Here is a 26,762-nt window from a genome sequence, read left to right as displayed (position 1 = left end):
AAACAACCTGGTTCTCTCAATTTTATCCACTATTCATCTTTTTATCCCCTAGAAAGACAATAAAATTTGGTTAAATACCTCCCTTATGTCTAGCAGTAATGTTGACATTTTCTTTCAGTGCCAGTCCCTTGTCCCTGTCGCTGGGAAAACTTACATGAGTGTAAATGGTGACCTCATAGAGGGGGTGGTGTTTCTGATGTGGTGTCTTTACTCAGCAAAAACTCAGTCACTGGTGACAAGAAGAGCCCGGCCCATCTACTTTACCTTGGTTGATGTGAGGGCCAGACTTGTCTACTATGTGTGCAAAGTGCAGCAATCAGACTACTAAAGAACCTTTGTGTCCATGATCCCATCTCCCAGGCTCTTTCAGCAGCCCACGCTGCATCTTTAAGGGTTTGATCCTTGCACAAAATGGCACCTGAGTACATCTCAACTAAGCTTCCCCCATACATTACATTACATTAGTGATACATCCCAAATAGGCCACTCTGCTCCCAGAATGAAACGCATCTCCAACTCCAAAATGCCAGGCAACGATCCTACTCTCACTTCCTACCAAGCTACTGGAATCAACTGACCCAACAGAGCTGGTCCCTTGAAGGAATTCTGAAATTTAGGAAAGCAATAAAAACATATCTCTTCACCCAGTCCCCCCACATTATGCCCATATGATTACAAAAGAAATGTAAAGAATTGTCTACTACTGGTATGTAAGTTAATCTGTATATTAAATGAAATCTTCTATGTATGTATTACAAAAAAGTATGACAAATTGTAACCCATTTTGTCTATATATTTTGTATGTTAACCTATAACCTGATCTGTATGCTAACCTGTAACCGTTTGCCTTTATTTTACGTACTGTAGGTTAATATATAACCCGTTCTGAGCTCGTTGGAGAGAACGGGATATAAAATGAATTTAAAAAATAAAAATCTGTGGTAGGAAATACATTTCAGTCACAGGGGACACTGTGATTGCAAATGCTATTGCTCAGCGTCCCCAAAATAAAATACCAAGAATACCGACAGCATTATGTGTTGGCAATTAAACTTGCCTGTAATAAATGTATGAAAACATCATGTAACCTTAGCAGTCCATGTGCTAACCTAATTTGTTTTTGTACGATGCTAATTGTGCTTCAGTATGCCTTACATTTTCCTTGCCTTTGCAATTAATTGCACAGAATGATAGGAGAGTTTCTACATCGGTAAGAAAGCATCTGAGTACCTGGTATTTAAACAAATGCATCATTTGTAGCTTCTGAAGGTGAAAATTTTGCTTGGGGATGTGCAACCACTGCTAATTTTTTTCTAGCGCTGTTCTCATTGTGCCTGACAGTTATGATTATGATGCGTAAAAAAATGGTACAGTTCGAGTCTTGCAAACCTCTGCACTTGTTTTAAAGCAATCCACAACTCAGGCTGCTTGCTACCGAGCAGTCTTCTTCCCTATCACGTTTGGTGGTCCCTTAGCAATACTTGGAAGGACTGGTTCCATTAAGAGGCAATCAAGATGACGAAACGTAAGAACGGGTAGCTGTGCTAGTTTCCCTCACTCTTGACAGAAAGCCCAGTCCTTTTTTTTTTCATTGTGTGTACACTTGGGGCATAGGCATTCAAGTAAAGAAGAAAAAGAGAACAATAAAAGAGGCAGTCTAAAAGCAGCCAGAGGTCCCAGGAAGAAAATCAGTGCACTTTTATTTCTGGTTCAGAGGATTTACATGCTCTTTCTAATGATATAGGCCTGAAGCACTATCTAATGCTTCTCTATCCCCCAGCTTAGTGCTCATACCAAATTGAAGCACTTTCTGATATAGATTAGAAGCTGCCAAGGAATCACCACATGTAGGCAAACAGCTAAAGAAATTGTGAACATTAAAAAAAAAGAAAGAAAGAAGGATCTCCCACTTTTTCTTCGAGAGGAAAGGAACCTAGATAAATTTAAATCCAAACTTAAGAGTTTCCTTTTTAATGATGCTTTTAATGTATAAATTTTATATCCTAAAACTTTTTTACTTTTCACTTTTTATTCTATATATTAAATATAAATTTTATTTGTTACCCCTCCTATTGTTTTTTCCTTAAATGTAATTAAATTAAATTAATAATGATTGTAACCCTTTAAAAAACCTTCCTTAGCTCTGAAATGATATGTATAAATTATGTATAGCAATGTCTGTAATTATATTGTTTGTTATATTTGTCACCCCAACTGATTTTTAATGAGATTGTACATCGCCTAGGAAATGTGATAGGCGATTAATCAAATTTTTGTAATAAACTTGGAAACTTGGAAAGAAAGAAAAATTTGCACTGAGCACCACCATCTGCAATGTGGACGAGTGAAAGAGCTCTGGAACTCTGAATCATACATAATGTTCACAGATTCCAGAAAATAAATTGAATTTGAAAACTATTGAAATCTATTGTCTAGTTTAGTGGCTCCAATCCTTCTGTGATATAATATTGTATAATAAAATACAGTAGAACCTCAGTTATCCAGCACCCACGGAGATTGGTGGATATTACCAGATAACTGTTTTTCTGGTTAATTGAGACTGTGTTAGAAACCTTGTCTAGCACACTCTCAATTCCCCCCCCCCCCCCACCCTGAAGCACCAGGGTGTCGGTGGCCTTGAGCTGAAAAGCCCACCTCTCTCCTTCCCTCAAGCCCTGAAGTGGCAGAAGCAGGTGGCGATCTTGAGCTCCGAACCCCCTCCCTCTCTTCCTTACCCGAAGTGCAGCAGTCAGCAGGAGGCAGCCTCAAAACAGGCTGCTCACAGCCAGCCCTGGCAGGGCCTTTCCTCTGATGTGTCAGAAGTCCCCTTATTTTCTTACTCCTGCTCCTCTATCTTATCTATCTATATGTTCTTTCTTTGCTTACACCCTATGCCAGGGGTGCCCACACTTTTTTGGCTTACGACCTACTTTTAAAATGACCAAGTCAAAATGATCTACCAACAATAAAATTAAAAAAAAAAAAAACACAAAGCACACTGTACGCAGAGAAAATGTTAATTATCATTTATATTTGGGGTTTTTTTTTTTTTCAAATAGGTCAAGGCAGATGACTTTAAAATATGCAATGCCACCTCAGTAACGACTATACAAAAATAGACAAATATACCCCTTCCCTTGTTACTAAACCGCGACAGCGGTTTCTAGCACAGGGAGCTGCGCTGAATGCCCTGCACTGCTCCTTGCGCTACAATCCGCTACTGCGGTTTAGTAAAAGGGGGCCATAGTGCAAAATATAGACAGCAGATATAAATTCTCAAAACGGACACATTGTGATCACTAAATTGAAAATAAAATCATTTTTCCTACTTTTGTTGTCTGGTGATTTCATGAGTCTCTGGTTGCGCTTTCTTCTTCTGACTGTGCATCCAATATTTCTTCCTTTCTTTCTGCCTCCTGCATGCTTCATCTCCTCCAGACCTCATTCCATTCCCCAACCATCTCTGTCCTTCCATGAGTCCAACTTTTTCTTCCTCTCTCCCTGCCCCTCCCCTTTCTTTCTGTCTCCCTGCCCCCTTTCTTATTTTCTTTCTCTCTCTGTCTTTCTTTCTGTCTCCCTGCCCCCTTTATTTCTTTCTACCTCCCTGCCTGTCTTATCTGTCTCCCTGTTCTGTCTCCCTGTCTTTCTGTCTCCCCTTTCTTTCTCCTCAAGCCACTGCCGGGGCTGTCGTCTGGGAACAGGTCCCCAAGCCACCGCCGACTTCTGAGAACACTGCCAACTTCTGGGCCTTCAAACCACTGCAGACGCCACCATTGCTGTGTTCTTCGTTTTCCGATGCTGCAACAGGCCAGTAGCCTTCTCCCTAACGTCAATTCTGGCAGGCAGCCATTGGCTGGCCCGGAACTTCCTCTCCGATGTCAGAATTGACGTCGGGCAGAACGCTTCTGCAGGGAGAGCTTGGGGCAGCGATGGGGGACTTCGGGGAGAGGAAGGCTAATCAGCCCGGTAGATCGCGAAGGCAACGCGAGTCTATCTTGGAGCCCAGGATGGGCTCCGCGATCGACTCGCGTTGCCTTCGAGATCTACCAGTCGATCGCGATTGACGTATTGGGCACCCCTGCCCTATGCTGTCTATTAAAAGGTTTTACCATGTATTGTGTCAACATTGTAATCTAGCATACTATGCCATGCTTTTGCAATTTGAATATTTTTACTGCTGTAATTGTCTATTGCTTATGGTTGACTTACTCTTGCTGTATACTGCCTTGAATGAATTCCTTCATAAAGGTGGTAAATAAATCCTAGAAAATAAATAAGGCATGGTGCCTAACTCTACTAGCATGTAAATCAAAAGGAGGCGTGGCCATAGCTATGTCAGCAACATTCCAAAAGGTGTGTAGTTATAGAATCTGGCTGCTTGGTACCCTTAACTTGAGTGCCTGCATTTACGCCAGGTTTCAGCAGGCATTAGTCTGATTTAAAAAAAGGTTTGGGCAAGTTCGTTCCTGGAGGAGAGCGTGTTGAGACAGACATGGGAGAAGCCATTGCTTGCCCTGGATCAGTGGCATGAAATGTTGCTACTATTTGGGTCTTTGCCAGGTACTGGTGACATGAAGATGGGATACTGGGCTAGATGGTTTTTCTGGCTATTATGTTCTTAGCTAAAGACATGCTATTTTTATGTTCTTATCTAAAGACAGGCACGGGAATTGGCACACACCGTGATTTTATAAGGGGCAAATTGTCGGATGTTAAACATATACCAGTGTTCAGTTATTATTCACTTAGTTTTTCCCATCCTTCAGTAGTTGGTAGGTGGCTCCAGTAGACAAGATGGTAATTATGATAGATTGTTACACCCTTCAGCCCTGTGTAGATGGAAAAAGGCACCCTTGCTGTTGTACCAGAAACACAAACTGACCATCTGCTCCTTTCTTTTAGGATGTAGTAGGGGTGGACAGGTTCCCCATTCCTGTCCACTAAAACAAGGCAGCAACTGTTTTAGTTATGTTTCTTGTCCCTGATTCTTCTTGAATCCTTACTCCTCTAGCAAGTGCCTTTAATGGCCAACATGTGAAGGAATGAACCGGCCGATTCTTTCAGTTAGACTGCTGCTTCAGGCATGTGTGAAGGGACCTCTGTGTAGGCACAAGGTTGGAGGCGGGAGATGAACCTAAGATAGGCTGTTATAGGGGAAAACACCCTCCAAGGATTCAAGACAAAGTTAGACAAGTTTCTGCTGAACAAGAACGTGCGCTGGTAGGGCTAGTCTCAGTTAGGGTGCTGGTCTTAGACCAGAGGGCCGCCGTGTGAGCGGACTGCTGGGCATGATGGACCATTGGTCTGACTCAGCAATGGCAATTCTTATGTTCTTATGATAGGATTAGCAGACATCTGGGAAAATTTGGGTTCCTGGATAGACTTTCCAAAACCTGGCCGCATACGAAGGGTCTCTGAGCATGCGCAGGTGACATCACACAAATCCGCACATACTCAAGGCCCTCCAGCCATGGCTGGAGCTCGTCAGGGAAGAAGACGAGGCTATGAGGGGTGTGTGGCTGGGGGCGGGACTTGAAGCGGAACCAGGCAGGGCTGGAGGCAGGCCAAGGTGAGGATGGGGGGCGGAATGGGGAGGGGCCATGTGTTTGGGTTTGTGAGACTCCATATATGGTCACCCTAACCTAAGACAAAGTGGAATAGCAGGGAGTGGGCTTAAGTACTCAGAGGGAGTGTTCTACTGCCACTAGGAACTTCTCTCTGAGTATGGCAAGACCCTCCCAGGCTTATGCCAATTTCCATCTCCTTCTAAACTGTCAGTTCCAGAGATTTCCTGTAATGGAACCTTCCTTAGAGAAGCTGGAGCCGATTCTAGCAGGTGCAGGATGTAGAGTTCAGTAAAAGGCCAGAGCTAAAATGGGTCTCAGAACAGTGCAGGAATAATTTGCATGCATATCTCCTATTGGCTGGCTGATCTCTCCTTACTACCATAGTCAGCAGTGAGAACACTGACACCAAATGGAATTTTAGGGAACAGCAGTGAGAATTCAGGCAGGCTTACTCTGCTGAATTTCTCATATTACATGTTGTTGTTTTTTTAACGTCAGGCTTCAAATACCCTTGCCCATAGCACACTTAGAAGTTCATATTACAAGGGGGTGCTGAAAAGTTCTCAGCCCAACCAAGTTCCCAAATTCGGAGCATTATATTGCCACTTTAGCTGAAAAGAGTGCTATTTTATTTTGCAAAGTGCCAATTTGCAGAATTGTAATGCTATGTTTTGACATTGTTTCAGATCATTGATTGAACCATGTCAACGAAAAGTGTGGAATTTTTAAGTGTGGAACTTCAAACAGTCATGAAGTTCCTATTCCTGCAGAAGAAAACTAAAAAAGAAATCCATGAATATATGATGCAAACATTGAATGACAAATGCTTATCATACTCCACAATGAAGAAATGGTATAAACTTTCAGCGTGGAGATTTCAAAACCGAAGATGCAGCGACGTCTGGAAGGTCTCAAATGGTGTTAGTTCCTAAAATTGTTGACCATGTCCATGACCTGATTTGGGCAGATCGGTGAATATCAGCTAAAACAATCGCTGAGACACTACAGATATCCAGGGAACTTGTAGGGTGTATAATCCACGAGTAGTTGGGTTTGCAGAAGCTGTCAGCCAAGTGGGTGCCCAAATGTTTGAATGCTGATGAGAAACAATGTTGAGTGACATTCCAAGTTGATTTTGCAGCATTTTCAGTGACCTAGTGCCAATCTTTTGGAATGACTAGTTACTGTTGATAAAATATGGTTATATCACTGTGATCCTAAGACAAAACAACAGTCGATGCAATGTTCTCCAAGGCCAAAAAAATTCAAGGTCAAAAGACACCAGGAAAGGTCATGGCCATAGTGTTTTGGGATCAGGAAGGTTTTATAATGACTATCTTCCAAGGGGCCAAACTGTTAATGCAGAGTACTACTGTAAATTGCTGTGCCGTTTAAAGGAGGCAATGAAAGAAAAAGGAGAGGGGGAAGCTGCAGAAAGGTGTTCTCTTTTTGCAAGATAATGCACTTGCTAGCAAAACGATAGATGTTTTGATGCAGTTGGGGTCTTAGTGCATAGACCATCCACCCTACTTATCAGATCTTGCTCCATCTGACTATTTTCTGTTTTCAAACCTTAAAAAGAGTTTGAAAAGGTGACAATTTTCGAGTGATTTGGAGGTGATTGCAGCAGCGGAGCAGTATTTCAGTGACTAGACATCAAATTATTTTTTGGAAGGGTTACAGAAACTTCAGACACAATGTGCCAAGTGTGTTGAACTTAGGAGTGAATATGTGGAATAAGTTGTAAGTTTCATGGCTCCACATCATACCCTTCTTAGTTGGGCTGAGAACGTTTCAGGACCCCCCCCCCCTCATAGTTGACCTCAGTGGCTATACTTAGAACTAGAGAATGACATAGGGACAAATTTTTCCACGTCCCCGCGGGAACTCATTTTCCCATCCAGTCCCAGTGAGTTTTTTTCCTGTTCCTGTCCCATTCCTGCTAGCTCTGTCCTCATCTGCACAAGCCTCAAACACTTTAAAATGATAAGTGTTCAAGGCTTGTGAGGTTAAGGCAGAGCTTACAGGAATGGGGCAGGGACAGGGACAGCGACAAAACTCACAGGGATGGGACAGGAAAGTTGAGTTCCTTTGGGGATGGGAAAAATTTATCCCCATGTCATTCTCTACTTAGAACCCCATTTTTAGTTGCTGAGATATTATAGCCAGCCTCTTCATAGGCCATACAAAAAAAGACTTTTAAACTCTTGATTTTATAAATAAATCTACTTCAGTTCTCCAATTTGATCAACAGCTAATCTCAAAAAGCTTATTTATTACTCATCTCAGATAATAGTCCTGGAGAGCATAAAAAATATTTTTTAAACATCAGGATAAACTGTTCATGAACTTCAAAGTTAGAATATTCGCAAATGTTTCGAAAGAAAATCCAAAGAAAACACCACATTCATTAGTTTAATGTAAGCCCACAAAATAATGAGATCATTTTACAAAGGCGTGTTAACCAATTTAGCGCACACTAAATGCTAACGCACCCATTATATACCATGGACGCTTTAGTAGAGAATGACACGGTGGCGGTTTACCCGCGGCCACCGCATTTTAGCCGCGGGTCACCCGCTGAAACAGGGAACGAAAACTAGCAGTCGCTGCGGCGATGGGGACAAGGCCATTCACCGCCCATGGGGCGGTGAATGGTCTTGTCCCCACAGTGAGGCATGAAGGATCGCGCGGTCCTCGCAGCACACACCCACCTGCCCAATCGATCCTAGTGTTTAGCCAGCTCCTCCCTTCTCCTCACCTTAGTTTGTAGGTTTTCTTTTTCGGCGACCCGCACGCTATCAGAGAGCCGCGCACCCGCCGCTGCTCAGTTTCGATCTTCTGCTCTGACGCAACCGGAAACAGGAAGTTGTAGCAGAGTAGAAGATTGAACACTGAGCAGCCGCGCGTGCACGGCTCTTTGGGAAAGCGTGCATGTCGCCGAAAAACAAAACCTACAAACTAAGGTGAGGAGAAGGGAGAGAGCTGGCTAAACAGTAGGATCCATTGGGCAGGCGGATGGTGGCTGCGGGGACCGTGCGATCGCTCGTGTTCCCGGCTCAAATTGGAAGGAGGGAGTGAAAGGGAAAAGGATTCTGGGCCAAGGGGATGAAGACGGAAAGAAAAACCCACAGCAGGAAAGAAAGGGAAGGACAGGCAGGTGAGCCAGATGCTAGAAGCAAGGGGGGGGGAGGGGAAGAAAGAGGGAAAAAAGCTAGATGGGGTTGAAAAGAAGAGACACACTGGTATGGAAGAGGAAGATAGGGAAATCTGGACACAGGAAGGTAACAGAAAGAGGGGAAATTATGTGCATGGGGCATAGGGACAGTGACATAAAGGGGACATGCCATGGGGATGGTATATGGACACGGGGGGGGCAATGGCAGATACATAGGGGAGATATTAGAAATGGGGAAAATAGCACAGAAGCGAGATGGTTTGTGGGGATGGGACAGGGACCGAGCTTGCAGGCTCCAGTGGCTTGCACAAATTACATTGTAACGTGCCATGAAAATAAGAGGGAGGAAGGTAGATAGATAGGCCACGTGAGAGGAGCTGAAGGGTAGTAGAAAGGAACAGATGGTAAAGGAGGGAGGGAAGGGTGGTGGTGGAAAGGAATAGGACAGACATTGAAGGAGGGTGGAGAGAAACAGACCCCGAAGGGAAATGTGGAAGACAGAGTGGGAAGAAGACAGATGCCAGACTATGGGGGAGCGGAGGGAAGAAGATGGGTGCTAGACCAATTGGAGGGGGTGGGGGGTGAAGGGAGAGGCACAGTAACAGCAAGTGGAAGATGCAGAGAGAAGACACACAGTGGATGGAAGGAATTCAATGAGAAGATGTGGAAAGCAGAAACCAGACAACAAAGGTAGAAAAAAAAATTATATTTATTTATTTATTTTTTGCTTTAGGATAAAATAGTATATTAGTTGTGTTGATAAAAATTTATAAACAAAGCCCTGCCAGCTGAACATCTCTTTCTCTAGTTCAGCAGCAGGAACTTTGATTTATAAGAAAGGAATAAGCTAAATATTACAGTACTAAGGCTTATATGGATGCAGCGGGGACGGTGACGGGGCGGTGAATGGGATGGCAGTGGCGGTGACAGGGCAGTGAAAGGGATGGCGGTGACGGTGACGGGGCGGTGCAGAGGATGTGGGCCGGTGACGGGGACAGATTTTTTCCCCGTGTCATTCTCTACGCTTTAGCATTTAGCATGCACTAATCGTTAGCGCACACTAAATCAATTAGCGTGCCTTAGTAAATGGACCCCAATGTTTGAAATATTGAGGAAATACAATAAGCAAATGAAAGAAAATAACTTTGAAGGTTCAAGAATCTACTGCAACAAATGGAGATGTAACTGACAATACCTTCCGTGTTGGGTCCTCTTCATTATCTAAATTTGTGGATTATTTTGTTGGAACAATAAAGTCTGCATCAGGAACATCTGCTTCCACAGTGTCTTTTGTTTTTGACAATACCTTCCCCTACCCCCAGCACACTCCTACAAGAAATAAAAGAAGATAACTGCACTGGATAACTCCCCCCCCCATCACACACATTTATACATGTGATACTTTACAGGGTTCTCAAAGCCGCAATCCAGTCGGGTTTTTAGGATTTCCCCAATGAATATGCATGAGATCTATGTGCATGCACTGCTTTCAATGCATATTCATTGGGGAAATCCTGAAAACCCGACTGGATTGTGGCCCTCAAGGAGGGACTTTGAGATCCCTGCGTTTAGAATATATTTGCAAGGAGATTTTAGGAAGCTAAAAGTCCTAAATGTTGAATTCATGGGTGTGATAGTAAAAAGGGCATTTTATCTTCCTAAAATCTCTTTGCAAATATACCCCTCCATCTTTTACAAAACCATAGTGTGATGTTGTAAAATGGGGGGAGGGGGGATTGTGTAAAGCAGGACTGCCCAAGTCCGGTCCTCGAGATCTACTGTCAGGCCAGGTTTTCAGGATATCCACAATGAATATGCATGAGAGAGATTTGCATACCAAGAAGACAGTGCAGGCAAATCTCTCTCTTATGTATGTTCATTGTGGATATCCTGAAAACCTGGCCTGACAGTAGATCTCGAGGCCCGGACTTGGGCAGCCCTGGTGTAAAGTATCACTTATATAAATGTATGAGTTTTTTTTTTAATCCAGTGGAGTTATCTTCTTTACCCCTCCCCCTCTTTTACAAAGCCACGTTAAGAGGTTTTTGGGGTTTTTTTTGCCAGCCATGGCGGTATTAACTCTGACATTCTTAGGAATCCTATGAGTGTCGGAGCTAATACCGCTGCAACCAGTGATAAAAAAAAGCCTAACACGGCTTTGTAAAGTGGGGGGGAGGGGGGAGGAGTTATTTCTTGTAGGAGTGTGCTGGGGTGGGGGTGGGGCAGGAAAGGTATTGTCAGCACCATCTTCATTGGTTGCAGTAGATACTTGAACCTTCTGAGTTACTTTCTTTCATTTGCTTAATGTAGTTCCTCAATATTTCAAACATTATTTTGTGGACTTAAGTTAGGCTAACGAATGTGATGTTTTTCATTGTTTCTAATTTTGTTTTATATTGTTCTACTGACTCCATCATCACTTTAGTTCAAGTTTTCAAGTTTCAAGTTTATTAAGATTTGTTATCTACGCAATATCATATACTTCAATGCATATAACAATTTTTTTTAAAAATAAAATAAAAAAATAAAAATATGGGGAGGACAAAACAAGACATTGTAAACAAATTATTTACAGTCTAATACAAACTGGTACAGAAGGCAAGGAGGATGAACTACAATCTTTAAGGAAAGAAAAGAAACATTTAGGGAAGAACACATATGGTGGGGGCACACAACCAGAATATAAAGTAAAATAAAGAATAATTTTGCAACCTACTCATAAGACTTATTAAAGACTAAAGATTTAGTACTTGGTAAGTTATGCTTTTTATGTTTTGAAAGCGTCCTTGTACAGAAAGCTTTTTAAGGAGCGCTTGAATTTTTCTAAAGAAGGCTCATTACGTAAATATAGTGGTAAATTGTTCCAAAACTGGGGTGCTATGACTGAGAAAATAGTGGATCTCCTGGTACCTATTCTTTTTAGAGAAGGAATAGTTAATAAATGTTGTTGTGTTGAACTAAGCGCCCTAGATGAAGAATATGGTATCATCTGGCGATCCAAAAATATTGGCGCATGTGATTGTTGAATTTTAAATGTTAATAGTATGATTGTAAAAGTTATTCTATGTGTGATTGGTAGCCAATGTGCAGATTGTAAAAGTGGTGTAACGTGGTCATATTTTTTTGAATTTGTAATAATTTTTATTGCTATATTTTGTATTATCTGTAGCCTTCTTATTTCTTTATTGGTTATGCCATGGTATAATCTAGCCTAGAAATGATCAATGAGTGGATTAGAATGTTGAGAGCTTCTGGTTTTAGAACTTTTGATAATGATCTGATTAGACGTAGTTTATAAAAACAATTTTTAACTACTGAGCTAATTTGGTTATGATAAGAGAGTTCTTGATCTAGTGTTACTCCCAATATTTTTGTTGTAGTCACTATTTGAAGAGGGATGTTATTTAGGAGTATTACTATTTGTTTAATTGCACTCAAAAATGGGCACCAGAGAGGCCGGCGCTAAGCGCAATTTTATAGAATCAAGCTCAGTACCAATTCCCATACCTAAACTTTGGTCTATGGACGCGTTAGCATTTAGCGCTCGCCAATCATTTAGCACATCTTAGGAAAAGAGGGGGTAAGTGTCAGAATTGTGCCTGCTGTAACCTGGTATAAATGCTACGGCCCAAATTGAGCACGCTGACCTTGTATTCTAGAAGTACGCGTGCAACGTTTTGGGGAATGCCCCCGGCATGCTCATACCCCTCCCATGGCCACCCTCCTTTTCAGATCTGCGCTATGGGAGTTAGGTGTCCTGTCATATAGAATAGCGCAAAGCCAAATATGCACATGCAAAATCTTTTTGTTTTTTATTCTTTATTGATTTTTAATCAAAAACAGTGTCATACAAATGAAAGAACAAAAGATATTCCATATATTACACTATTATCTATACAGGTAACATAAATATCATTCAATAATTTCATTTTCCTGCATATAATAATATCATAATATATCTTAATATACAATACAAATAAAGAATAAAGTTACCCAAATATCACTATCAATATTTTTTCCCCTCCCTCCAACCCCCCACCCCCCTGGATGTGTAAAGATAAATAAACCAAAGAAAAGAAGAGATATGATGAAAATACATGATTATGTTTTTACAAAGTTAGTCAATGGGCTCCAAATTGTATTAAATACCTCACTAAAACCCCTACATTCTGCATTAATTCGTTCGTATCTGTATGTAGTACACACATTCACCCACCAAAATGTATAATTAAGTCTATCATTCAATTGATTACAAGTAATTGGAAAAACCATGCACATGCAAAATCTAATAGGTGACAATTAAGACTCAATAATTGGTTGTTAGCACCCAAACATTGATGATTCAAAGCTTGTTAATTCAATTAATTTGTACCATTCATCTTGGCAGTATGTACACATTGGGGTGTGCAAATCTAAGCACCGTATTTTGAATCTGGGGGATAGTCCCATACTCCACGCTCAAGAATATCTCCCTTACAGTGGATAAAATATCACTGCCCAATGACACATATATATACAGGATGGACACTATTGCACAAAAGACTGCTTCTGCTTAGCACTGTTTTATCCATAGAAGCAGCTTTTAAAATGTCTTTCAAAGTATCCGTCTTCTCATTCTGTCAGAGCTCCTCTCTCCCTTTAAAAGATAAGTGATATGGGAGCTCCAGGGACTTCTTACTCATCTTTTCCCTTTAAACAAGTTTATTTATAAGTGCTGTGCTGGCTCCCGTCAGCAGCTTTGTTTACAATCTGCCAACAGGCGTCTGATGTGTGGGGCCGAGCTGTCACATTGTATCATGGGATGATGTTCCAAAAGATAAACAGAAGGGAAAGAAAAGGGGGATCCTGGCAGCAGACAGAGAGTATGAGCGAGAGAGTGCTTAAAAGCAATAATAATTTAAAAAAAAAAAAAAAAAAAATCAAGGTGACAATATTTTTGCAGGATTTATCATCAATGAGATCTGTTCCTGTAACGGACACAGTATGTCACCACTATGTTATCCACTATGTTATCGTTTTCTATGTAATAAAAAAAATGTATCCTCTCAGCTGATGATCTATTATTACTTTCTTTAAAAAGATAATATGGGTTAAAATTGTTCAATAAAAAGTATGCTGACACTCTCTAATTGTTGTTTTTTTCCCCCCTCCATGTTCATGAACTATATTGTATGGGTTAGCTATATAGCAGAGAGTGTTTTTCAAAAAGTTGTCACTAGCATTATTTCCAGATATTCAATGCCAAGCCCAGACATCTGCATTGAATATCCGGGTTTACATAGTCCAATATGGTTGCTTAACTTATTTATTGGTATTTATTAACTGCTTTTTCATGAACAGATTCACCCAAAGTGGGTTTACAATACACTGAATAGTAATCAGGTACTCTTTTTTTTTAATTCAGGAAATTTTTATTAAAATTTTTTGTGTAACAAAAATCATAAACACAATCTGTCCCATTTATAAAAAAGAAAAAAAAAGCTACCTGTACTGATGGCCCTCCCCAATGACCCTCCCGGCAGCGAAAATGGAAGAAGGGATGCCTACTCCTCCTGCCTGTCCAAATACCCCTGCGCCATGCCCCCATCCAGTCCTGGACCCCATGCCTTTGCCCCCCCCTATCTTCCCCTCCCCTTCCCCCCAAAAAGGCAGGAGGGATCCCCACTCCCTCCTGCCACCAGATGATTTCCCGAACCCCTCATACTTTTGGTAGATGTTGGGAGCTGGAAGGAAGCACGGTCCACAATCGGTCACAGAATCGGCCATCAGCAATCCAGTTGGTATTACCGAGTGACTTTAATGCATCTAGCCCAAAGTGCTTTCCTACAATGGCCTGAGTAAGTGGCATAACGTGTAAATTCAAGGGGGATGAAAAAATGGGTGGGGCTTCCACTTAAGCACATAATCATAGAACACTATAAGTTGCACACATCACTGTCACATTTATACGATCAAAGTTATGCTAGATCTGTGGTTGGTGAACTGTGGACATGTAAATGGGTTATGCCAGTGTTTTATAATGGAATTTGGGTGCCCAGATATAGGCTATCACTGCACGGCATCAGGGTACCTAAATAGAAGTACCCATTTGTAGAGTTGCCTTTTGAATGCTACTCACCTCGAGCCATGACTGAAAAGGCAGGAGTTAAATTTTAACAGCTCTGAAGCACCTATTGCAGCTACATACGGAAAGTGTCTGTACAATGAGATTGAACTTTGGAGTGATAAAGGAACACATTACCACTGTGCCACGGAGGTTAATGGCTGTGACCTTCTTTACTTCTACAGGTAGTACAGTAACAGGCAAGAGATTGAACTTACCAGAAGTCTCATCCACACTCTCGTCTACTAAATGGTCTTTTTGGTGAACCCATTCGCTGTTACATTTGAAATAGATCTGGGTGGCTGGACTGGCTTTGCAGTCCAGATTCACAGGCTTGTTTTTCACAATGTAAGCTTCTTCCGGTTCAATAAGGAAATGTGGCAGAGGCTCTGGAGGGTCGGATGGGAATGTTTCAGGAAGTTCGTGAAAAAAGTCATCATCTGCAAAGAAGCATAACAGAAAACCATGTTTAAGAAATGCACTTTTTAACTTGCTCTGTTGGCAGTGTTCAAAATATTGCTTGGGTGGAATCCATTAAGGGGGAAAGTTATCACCATAGGCTACTGATAAGATGGGTTATTTTATGGTTAATGCTGTTCCCAGTTATTAATAACTAGGGGCTCCTTTTACGAAGGTGTGCTAAGTGTTTTAGTACATGCACCGGATTAGCGCGCGCTAGCCAAAGATCAACCGCCTGCTCAAAAGGAGGCGGTAGCGGCTAGCGTGCGCAATTCCGCGCATTAAGGCCCTAACGCGCCTTTGTAAAAGAAGCCCTGCGTCTCAAGGCATAAAATGGGACCTATTCTAAACAGCATGAGTTAGTGGTAAAATAACATGACTTAACGGTAGCTCCCATTAATAACTATGCCCCTTAGATTCTTTTTTAAAAAAAATTCTTTATTGATTTTCAAATTTTGACAGTGCAATTCAAATATATTAAACATGAGCATTATACATAACGCACTTAAAATACACAAAATTAATATATTACCAATCCTTTTCTCCCTCCGTTCCTCACATAACTATTACATTAAAAACTCTTTATTAATTTTTCATTCCAAAAACAATGCATTAAAATATACATTTGCATATAATTAATTTCAAAATTGCATTTATCTTAGTCATAGAAATACTTCAAAAACTTTTCCCCCTCCCTCCCACCCCAATACAAGAACAAAAAACAAATGCATTATTTCAGACATATACGGCCTCTTTTACAAAGTCGCGCTAGCGGCTGCCCCGAAGCCCTTTAAATCTCTATGGGCTTCAGGGTCGTTAGCACAGTGAAAATCATATTGAACTTATTGATCAATGAAAACATCAAAATATAATACCCATCCACCCATCTTCCCTGGATGTGTAAATCAAATAAGAAATCAGGAGAATAAACCAGCTAATCATCATTAACAAAATTTGTCAATGGACTCCATGTTAATTTAAATAACTTATTATTACACAACATTTCTGAATTCATTTTCTCATATTTGTAGCATAAACATAGAGAGTCCCACCAAAAGGAGAAATTAAGTCGATCCCAATTTTTCCAGTTTTTGGTAACCATTTGCAAGGCTATCCCAGTCATGATGGAAAATAATCTACTTTTATACTTGTCTAAAGGAGGTTTAGGTGACAACAATGTACCACAAAAAACAACTTCATACGATAACGGAATCGAAGACTCCAAAATCAAATTAATTTGTCCCCATATTGATTTCAAAAGATGAGTATCAAAGGACAATAGAACAACAAATGATCCAGTGTCCCTACTTCAAGATGACAATGCCAGCATCTATTAGACTTTGAACTGTCTAACTTCTGAAAATGAACTGGGGGGGGGGTCCAAAAATCTCTATGTAACAGAAAAAAAAACCAAGTTTGTCTCATAGATGCTGATGCTATACATCTCATCCTCCAAGTCCAAATCCGTGGCCATTGAGTAGCAGAAATCTGCTTCTTTATCTCAATGCTCCAAATATCCTTTAAACTAGTTTTTGGTTTTTTAGATTCAAACTTTTATTGATACAAATATCATCAAATACAATAATACAGCATCAAAAAAACATCAATATGCATCAATTATTAATAAACATAATAAAAGACAAATTCCAATATCAATAAATCCCACTTGTCTATATGAGTTTGAACCATTACCTTCCTTCTCTATACCCACACCTTCCTACCCAATAGTACTCTCTACCCAATGATATTCTCATAAATAAAGAAATCTAACTTAAAATCTCATTACAGCCCTTAGGGTACAAAACTTGCAAATAAATACAGCATCAAAATACATCAATAATGCATCAATTATTAAAAATACATAATAATAATAAAAATTTTCAATTTCATTAAACTCCCACTTATCTATATGAATTTGAACCTTAACCATCCCTCTCCACACCCACCCCTTCACATCCAATAGTACTCTATTCCAATATTAATTTATACCACTTGGCAGCTTGATGCCCTAGCAAATCTGTCTGTAAACATAGGCCCGGCAAGCTATACTGATTCTTTAAATTTCGCCAATCAGGGAACCTTTTCTGAATGGCTTGCTACAACTGCAACCACTTATATGCTTGAGACTTTGCAATACCGAATGATTGTTGCAGTTGTAAAAATCAAGCATTTTCCCATTTGATAACACATCATCTAAAGTATGTATACCTGCCTGCAGCCAATGCTTCCAGAGGATCTTAGACTCACCTATATGAATCTTGGAGTTCAACCATAAGGACTGACACGTGGATTGTTGTACTGGTATAGATATTGAATTGTTAATAAATTTAAATGTTTTCCAGGTGGCACAAAGAATATTATTGTCCTTGTAGATTCGGGGCAACTTGATACTCAAAATATGGCTTAACCGTAATGGGAACAATACAAAGAAATTTTCGACACCTTTTTAAACCCGAATGGTGCTCAGAATCCACAAGTGGATGGGAAAAGCTTTAACATGGGGAATAAACCCCTAAGGCATTTTCACGGAATCTATCATTGCACCACCGATTTTGGTAGAAAGGTGAATAAAATGTCTCTAAAAAACCGGTGTAGTAATTGTTATATATCCATAAAGTGAAAAGATGTCCAATATGTAAAAACTTCAAACTTAGTGAACTTAATTAAACTTATCTTAAATGTCCATGTAGCGATGATCTTAACAGGTTCTGACGCGTTTCACCGAAATAGGCTTACAAGGCTTCTTCAGAGAACCTGTAACGCTGAGTGAAAGATTCAGTTTGTAAATCCTGATACAGAGGAAAAAACTTTCATTTCCTATGACCTATAAGTTTTTTCCTCTGTACCAGGATTTACAAACTGAATCTTTCACTCAGCGTTACAGGTTCTCTGAAGAAGCCTTCTAAGCCTATTTGGGCAAAACGCGTCAGAACCTGTTAAGATCATCGCTACATGGACATTTAAGATAAGTTTAATTAAGTTCACTAAGTTTGAAGTTTTTACATATTGGACATCTTTTCACTTTATGGATATATAACAATTACTACACCGGTTTTTTAGAGACATTTTATTCACCTTTTTACCAAAATCGGTGGTGCAATGATAGATTCCGTGAAAATGCCTTAGGGGTTTATTCCCCATGTTAAAGCTTTTCCCATCCACTTGTGGATTCTGAGCACCATTCGGATTTAAAAAGGTGTCGAAAATTTCTTTGTATTGTTCCCTTTACGTTTTTTTGTGATTATTACCTTTTGGAACAATAATTTATTTACTCTACACCCAGTTGTTGTGTCTTGGTTAACCGTAATGGGGACATAAGTTGCCATTCTAAAATAAGCCAGTCCGGAAGATGCTCCAAGAGTTCAGGAAGGATCCAGTACATACCCTGACGCATAATGAAAGCTTGATGATATCTATAAAAATTTGGAAAATTTACCCCCCCTCCCCCACCGATTGTAGTTTTTGCAAAGATACTAAAGCTATTCTAGCAGATTTACCCAGCCAAATAAACTTTGTAAGGATCCCATTCAATTTTTTATAAAAGGACCCTTGGAAATAAACCGGCAACATATTCATTTGGTAGCAAACTAGAGGCAAAATCCTCATTTTGATGGTTTGAACTCTCCCCCACCAAGAAAGATGTAGTGGGTTCCAATGCTCACACATTTCTTTGATTTTCAATAATAACGATTTTTCATTTACTGTCATTGTGTCTTCCAATGTTCTTTGAATCATAATGCCCAAATATTTTATTCCATCTTCCTTCTATAGGAAAGGGAATGGATCAAATAAGCCTTTTACACAATGCACACTTAATGGAAGAACCTCTGATTTGTTCCAGTTTATTTTGTAACCAGAAAATTTGCCAGATCGATCAATCAATTCTAGTAAATGCGGAATGGTAGATTCAGGATTCTTCAAATGAAGCAAGATGTCATCTGCATAAGCAAAGACCTTATATTCCCAACCTGTATCTCCTTTGCCTGCTGAATAGCCAACAAGAAGGGTTCCAAAACAATATCAAAAAGCAAAGGAGATAAGGGACATCCTTGTCTAACTCCCCTCGCCAGACAAAAACGCTCTGAGAATGTATTATTAATATATAATCCGGCAGAAGGGGAACTATACAAGGTTTGAATCATTTGAATAAATCTGGATCCTATATCAGACCAATCCATTGCTTGATACATGAAAGTCCATTCTACACGATCAAAGGCCTTCTCTGCATCCAAAGAGACAGAGAAGGCCGGATCATCCATTGTTTTTGCTAAATTTAGCATGTGTAATGCCAATCTGATATTTTTTGAAGGATGTCTTTGAGCAACGAAACCCGTTTGGTGCATACCGATCATATAAGGGAGAGCCTTGGCTAATCTTAGAGTCAAACTTAGCCAAAAGGTTTCCATCTACATTAATTAAAGAAATAGGCCTTAGTTTGAAACCAACATGCCCCTTAAAGTCTAAAAAAATATTATTTGTTATAATTTATCACATATATCTTATCCAGTGAACTGGTAGAAACACTAGGGGGGAGGGGATTAATTATATAAATGACGCTCAAATTTCATTGTAGGAAAAACTCAGTACTAACTGTGATTCTATAAACGGCACATGCACAAAGATATGGCTCACTGGTTCTGAGGTTGTGAGATCAAATCCAAGGGCTGCTCCTTGTGACCCTGAGCAAGTCACTTAGTAGTCCTTTTACTATGGTGCGGTAGACGTTTTAGCATGCATTAAATGCTAACACGTGCTAACGTGCCCATAGGATATAATGGATGCGTTAGCGTTTAGCGCGCACTAAAACGGCTACCGCACCTTAGTAAAAGGGCCCCTTAATCCTCCAATGCCCTTCACTTTGAATGTCAAAGCCACAAGAAAGCAGTATACAAGTCCCCCATTCCCGTTCCTTTGTCGAATCACCTGAATGTAAGCACCTGGCTTACCCTTGCTGAAATATTGGCATCCAAGTTAGGAATGTTGAGACATTATTCTGTAACAACACACATAACTTTTTCAAATGCCCCCTTATGACATATGGGCTATCAGATTTGGGCACTATGCACAGCTAGATGAATGTGAAAATTTTTAATGAGAGCCAATTAACTTCAATAATTGGTTCATGGCACCCAATGATGGACATTAATTGGCTCTTTAGTCAACTAATTTGCGTGTGCATCTTGAGAGCATGCCTAGCTTTTGGCATGCAAATCTAGGCCCCATATTTAGAATCTGGGGTTATTATGTGCTCTTCTGAATTACTTCCTCTTTATCACTGGAACCCCTTTGAGGTCGCACATTAATTTTCTTCCACTTGTGGCCTCCTAGAATCATAAGCTTCAGGGGGATTAAAATAAAAGCTTTGGTGGGCTTTGAAAGAGAAGAGTGTGACACAGTGGTTAGAACTACAGCCTCAGCACCCTGAGGTTGTAGGTTCAAGCCCCACACTGCTCCTTGTGACCCTGGGCAAATCACTTACTGCTCTACTGCCCCAGTTACATTAGATAAATTGTGAGCCCACTGGGACAGATAGGGAAAACTCCTCAAGTACTTGTATGTAAACCGCTTTGAGTGTGGTCGTTAAACTACAAGAAGTTGGTATACAAGTCCCAATCTCTTTCCCCCCATTCCTAAGCAAATAAGTGGATGACTTATCAAATGATAATTCTCAGCTAGATATTCAACAGCATTTATCTGGTAGCAGAATCTGGAAAAGTGTCACTGATCAGGTCAGTCAGCAATTTTCAGTGGCATTTTCCAGATAATGATGCTGAACATTATTATAGACTGCCCCGGCATTAGCTAGATAACAGAAGCAGTGAGGATGCTTTTGGAGTTTTTCTATTAACAGTGATATTCCATCTATTAACTACCTTCCTAACTTCATCCAGCTGCCTCTGTAGACACGATTCTCATCAAACATAGGCGCTGGCCTACATTACCAGTGCTTATGTTAAACATAAGCCACGATTCTCTTAACGACCCCTACATACGATTGACACGCGGCCAGCACCATTTTTGGAAGCGCTGATGTAGGGGCTCAGTCTAGGCAACCCAAAGCCATGCACTTGGTGCTGATTCTTAGTACCAAGGTTCTGTTATGTAATACTAACCTGAGTTGGCATTTGTACGCCCATGTGTAGGCATGACCTCTTATGCCATAAGCTAGTGTGTCTAGGTGCGCCAAGTGATGCATATAGTTTATAGAATTCTATAAACTAAGGCCCCGATTCTATAAATGGTGTCTAAAAGTTACATGGCGAGTAATGCAGTGCTAAACGCTATTCTATAAAAGTTAGGCACACTTTATAAAATTGTGCCTAGTGGCACCTAAAGTGGGCTTAGGCATCAATAGGTATCCTAACCTTAGGCGTACATTATTTATGTCAGGATTTTCTTGGCCTAAATGAGTGCACCTAAGTCCAAACCAGGCACCTAGATATAAAAGAAGACTATGATTCGCCCTTAAGCACACCTATGTTCTGGTAGGTGCCTTGGACTAGGCGCCTACCTCACAGTGGTAGGTGCCTACCATCCAATTAAGTGAAATTAACATCAATGACAAGTTAATTGCTTATTATTGGCACCAATTAAGCTTTTTAAACAATTAAGTTAGGCACCCAGATTGGCCAGGCACCTAACTTTAGGCATCATTTATAGAATCTAGCCTATATGCCTAAATGGGAGACAGCCTATGCTCTACCCATGTGTATGCCCTCTTGCAGTTAGGCACTATGGCACTTATGCGCTACCTTAAAGCACATAAGCACATAAGCCATGTCTCTGCTGGGTCAGACCTGAGGTCCATCATGCCCAGCAGTCCGCTCACGCGGCGGCCCATCAGGTCCAGGACCTGTATAGTAGACCTCTATCTATACCCTTCTATCCTCTTTTCCTTCAGAAAATTGTTCAATCCCTTCTTGAACTCCAATACCGTACCCTGTCCTATCACTCCCTCTGGAAGCGCGTTCCAGGTGTCCACAACCCGTTGGGTGAAGAAGAACTTCCTAGCATTGGTTCTGAATCTGTCCCCTTTTAATTTTTCTGAATACCCTCTTGTTCTTTTATTTTTCGAAAGTTTGAAGAATCTGTCCCTTACCACTTTTTCTATGCCTTTCGTGATCTTGCAAGTCTCTATCATATCCCCTCTAAGTCTCCGCTTCTCCAGTGAAAAAAGCCCCAGTCTCTCTAATCTTTCAGCGTATGAAAGGTTTTCCATACCTTTTATCAAACGTGTCGCTCTCTTCTGAACCCTCTCGAGTTTCGCCATATCCTTCTGTAGGTATGGCGACCAATATTGGACGCAGTACTCCAGATGCGGGCGCACCATCGCCCGATACAACGGCAGGATAACTTCTTTCGTTCTGCTTGTAATACCCTTCTTGATTATTCCTAGCATTCTATTCACTTTCTTAGCAGCCGATGCGCATTGTGCCGACAGCTTCATTGTCATGTTCACTATTACCCCCAAGTCCCTTTCTTGGGAACTCTCATAATACCTAAAATACATAGCACCTACCTCTCAATTAATGGTGACTTTGATGTCCCATTTTAAAGAATTTCTCCCTGTGTGGAACATCCAGATTCAATTCAGCTGTGACAGCCTGCATTTAAAAAGAAATGTCGACTGCCCCAGATGAGTATCGGACCATGCATTTCTTGACTTGATTTTGTCAATATATACAGCCGTTCCAAGTACTTAGGGATCCTAAAGCAGTATTAGTTCCAAGAAGATATAAATTGTTTGAAGTAAAGAGAAGTAAAGAGAGAAAAATAATGCATTCAAGTTGCAGTCGTGGTGAGCAGTTTAATTTAAAGGCTAGTGCCTTTAAAGCCTTCTATAATTGGGAACCTCCATTTAGGAGCAACATTGTCATGCAGGGAAGTAGGGAGAGCTTGGGGTGGCGGTGGCGGCGGCTTGGGGGCCTGTTCCCTGGTGGCAGCGGCACTGGCTTGGAGGAGGGCAGGGAGAAAGAAAGAAAGAGGGCAGGCAGGGAGACAGAAGGAAAGAAGCGAAACAGAAAAAAAGAAAGGGGCATGAAGAGAGAAAGAAAGAAAGGGCAGGGAGAGAGGAAGAAAAAGTTGGCGGAGGGAATGAGGTCTGGAGGAGAGGAAGCATACAGGCTGAAAGAAGGGAAGAAAGACTGGATGCACAGTCAGAAGAAGAAAGTGCAACCAGAGACTCATGAAATCACCAGACAACAAGGTAAGAAAAATGAATTTATGTTAAATTTAGTGATCAAAATGTGTCTGAATTTATATCTGCTGTCTATATTTTGCACTATGGCTCCATTTTATTAAACCGCAATAGAGGTTTTTAGCGCATGAGCGTCGAGAACAGTGCTGGGTATTCAGCGCAGCTCCGTGCGCTAAAAACTGCTTTCGTGGTTTAGTAAGAAGGGAGGGGGGTATTTGTATATTTTTGTATGGTTGTTACTGAGGTGACAGTGCATAGAGTCATCTGCTTTGACCTCTTTGAAAAAATCCCGGAATAGGAATGATAATTAACATTTTCTATGCGTACAGTGTGCTTTGTGGTTTTTTTTTTAATTTTATTGTTGGTAGATCATTTTGACTTGATCATTTTAAAAGTAGCTCGCAAGCCCAAAAAGTGTGGGCACCCCTGGTGTACAGTATACCCTCATTCGACATCATAAAGAAAAGATCACTGATTTTCCTTAAAACAATTTTCTAAATATCATTGAAATAACAATGTTTTCATAGATTTACCGAAAATCTGAAAGGAGAGAAGAGTTCTAACCCAAGAGGGAATCCCATTCCAAAAAGTATATGAAAGTATATGAAAAAGCTATAAAAGTATATGAAGCTATAAAAGTATATGAAGCTATAAAAGTATATGAAAAAGAATGAGTAATATCGCCTATAGATTTTACTCCTTTTAAAGATGGTTTGACCAGTCATAGACCTAACATAATTGCAGAAGCATAAACGTGGTAAGGGGTATGTATGACTGAATTCTATATGTTGCATGTGCTAGTCGCAGTCCCATCCATCTCCTTCCCATGCTCCATGTGAATTGTGCCAGTGTTATAGAAACATAGAAACCTGATGGCAGATAAAGGCCAAATGGCCCATCCAGTCTGCCCATCCGGAGTAACCATTATCTCTTCCTCTCTAAGAGATTTCATGTGCCTAGCCCAGGATTTCTTGAATTTAGACACGGTATCTGTTTTCACCACTTCTTCCGGGAGACTGTTCCATGCATCTACCACCCTTTTTGTAAAAAAGTATTTCCTTAGATTATTCCTGAGCCTAGTACCTCTTAACTTCATCCTATGCCCTCTCATTCCAGAGCTTCCTTTCAAATGAAAGAGACTTGACTCATGTGCCTTTACATCATGTAGGTAGCATTTGATAGTAAAATAATCTGTCTTAACGGTAGCCACTTTGATAACTATGCCCCTAACTGCCACAAATATATGTAAACACTATACTTAGGGCTCCTTTTACAAAGCCGCAATAGAGGTTTCTACGAGGCAAATGCTCCAGTGCTCACAAGAATTCTATGAGCACTGGAGCATTTACCACACCGGCACACAGTAGAACCATCTCCCGTGGCTTTATAAAAAAACATTAGTTTGCAGTACAGATGCTTAAAAATTGTATAGCAAAGGGAAATAAACAGCTTTCAGGAGACATTCTAAAAAACAGTTGGCACAGTTAATGGATGAAAAGAAATCCCTGCTAATATCAGAAGAAAGGGAATGTTTTATGTAGCAAGTGAGTGATAGTGATCCCTAAGGCTAGAAAATTTCACTCAGCTAGTGAATTTTGCTTGCTGTTAAGTGCAAGTCATTTACAGAGCGTGATGTACCAAGTACTGCTAAAAGTTTTGCACCCTAACTCTTCTTAAATTTGACACAAACTTGAGAGCGTGTATTACTAGTACTCAATACGACAATATGTGTAGAATCTATTTTATATTCAAAAATGGGGTTATTAAATTGTGCAAGGGTACATACACTAGACCAGGGGTAGGCAATTCCGGCTCCGGAGCCAGAGCCGGAGCCGGGTCAGGTTTTCAGGATATCCACAATAAATATGCATGAGATAGATTTGCATCACAAGGAGACAGTGCATGCAGATTCTTCTCATACATATTCATTGTGGATAGCCTGAAAACCTGACCTGGTTCCGGCTCTCGAGGACTGGAATTGCCTACCCCTGCATTAGGCAGACAGAAAGCGTTCCAAGCTGCTAATAAGCATGTCAAATATATATTACATATATGTTTATGGCCTGAAAGTTTCTTTCTGCTTCTTTGGATTTCAATAACCTCTTTCAGGCAACTGTGTCATGAGCCTTAATATGTGGCTTGGGGATTTCTTTGTTATTATCCCCCCCAACCCCCACCAACTTAGCCAAGTCATTTTAGTGAAAGTCCTTATCTAGGGACGATACACCAAGAGTCCTTCTGGAACCCTGCAATCATGGAATCTACATCGAGCCACTAGGCATCACTATTGCTCAATGCCTAGATTCCTTTTCCCCAAACAGGAGATCGTACCTTATCAAGGTAGAGACACAACGAAAACAGAAAAGGCGACCAGTAGTGCTCAATTTCTTTATGTAGTCAAGACGAGTCACAATGTAAAACAATGTGTCACATCTATTCTCTTATGCAAAAAAAAACACTCAAGTTGAACAATCGATTCAACACACGAAACAAGCAAAGCAATCAGATAAACGTGCATCCACTGTATAGAATAATACAATATATCGATTGTTCAACTTGAGCATTTTTTGCAAAAGAGAACAGATGTGACACATGCTTTCTTATTGTGACTAAGACTCCTGAGGCAGGCCTTACGGCCGAAACACATACGTGTCGAGTCTTGACTACAATAAAGAAATTGAGCACTACTGATCGCCTTTTCTGTTTTCTTTAGATTCCCTGTCCCCCATTGGCCGTAAATGCTGCCTTTGCAGCATCCCCAACCACAGCCAGCCTGGGAAGCAGAAAGCCAAACTCCAGAACTCAATTTTGGTTTTCTTGTAATCTGCCACTGAGATACCAGGCAGGCCCGTGTTTGGTTTGAAATAAATAAATAAATAATGGAGTCCTTTTACTAAGGCAATAAATCGATTTAGCGCATGTTAAAGATTAGCACATGCTAAATGCTAAGGCGCCCATTATATTCTATAGGCGACTTAGCATTTAGCATGCACTAAATCGATTAGTGCATGCTTAATCAGTTAGTGTGCGCTAAATTGGTTTGCGCGCCTTAGTACAATGACCCCAATATGAATTATATCGCATTAAACCAGATTCATACTGCTAGCATAAAAAAGCTCTTTGAATTTAAAATTCAAAATAGTCAATTTAATTTGCCATTGGCATTTCTCCTTCTTCCTTAGAAATGCATCAAAGTCTACACTTCTCGTGGCTGTTGTCATTGTCACATTCTACATTTATGGAAAAAGACTGTGACAA

The 26,762-nt window shown here is 40.6% G+C and overlaps 1 protein-coding gene across 3 annotated transcripts in view; it reads right to left on the bottom strand.

Annotated features, from left to right (window-relative positions):
* UNC5C (unc-5 netrin receptor C) overlaps window positions 1-26,762 on the bottom strand; it is a 700,386-nt gene that overhangs the window by 285,276 nt on the left and 388,348 nt on the right. For all 3 annotated transcript variants that reach the window (XM_033957834.1, XM_033957824.1, XM_033957818.1), the window contains exon 2: window positions 15,067-15,288. In XM_033957834.1, coding sequence (XP_033813725.1) covers window positions 15,067-15,288 — 222 coding nt within the window. The remainder of the gene's footprint in view (window positions 1-15,066; window positions 15,289-26,762) is intronic.

The sequence above is a fragment of the Geotrypetes seraphini genome, chromosome 1 (genome assembly GCF_902459505.1).
Source record: "Geotrypetes seraphini chromosome 1, aGeoSer1.1, whole genome shotgun sequence".
Lineage (NCBI taxonomy): Eukaryota > Metazoa > Chordata > Amphibia > Gymnophiona > Dermophiidae > Geotrypetes > Geotrypetes seraphini.
This window is presented reverse-complemented; position numbering and strand designations above follow the sequence as displayed.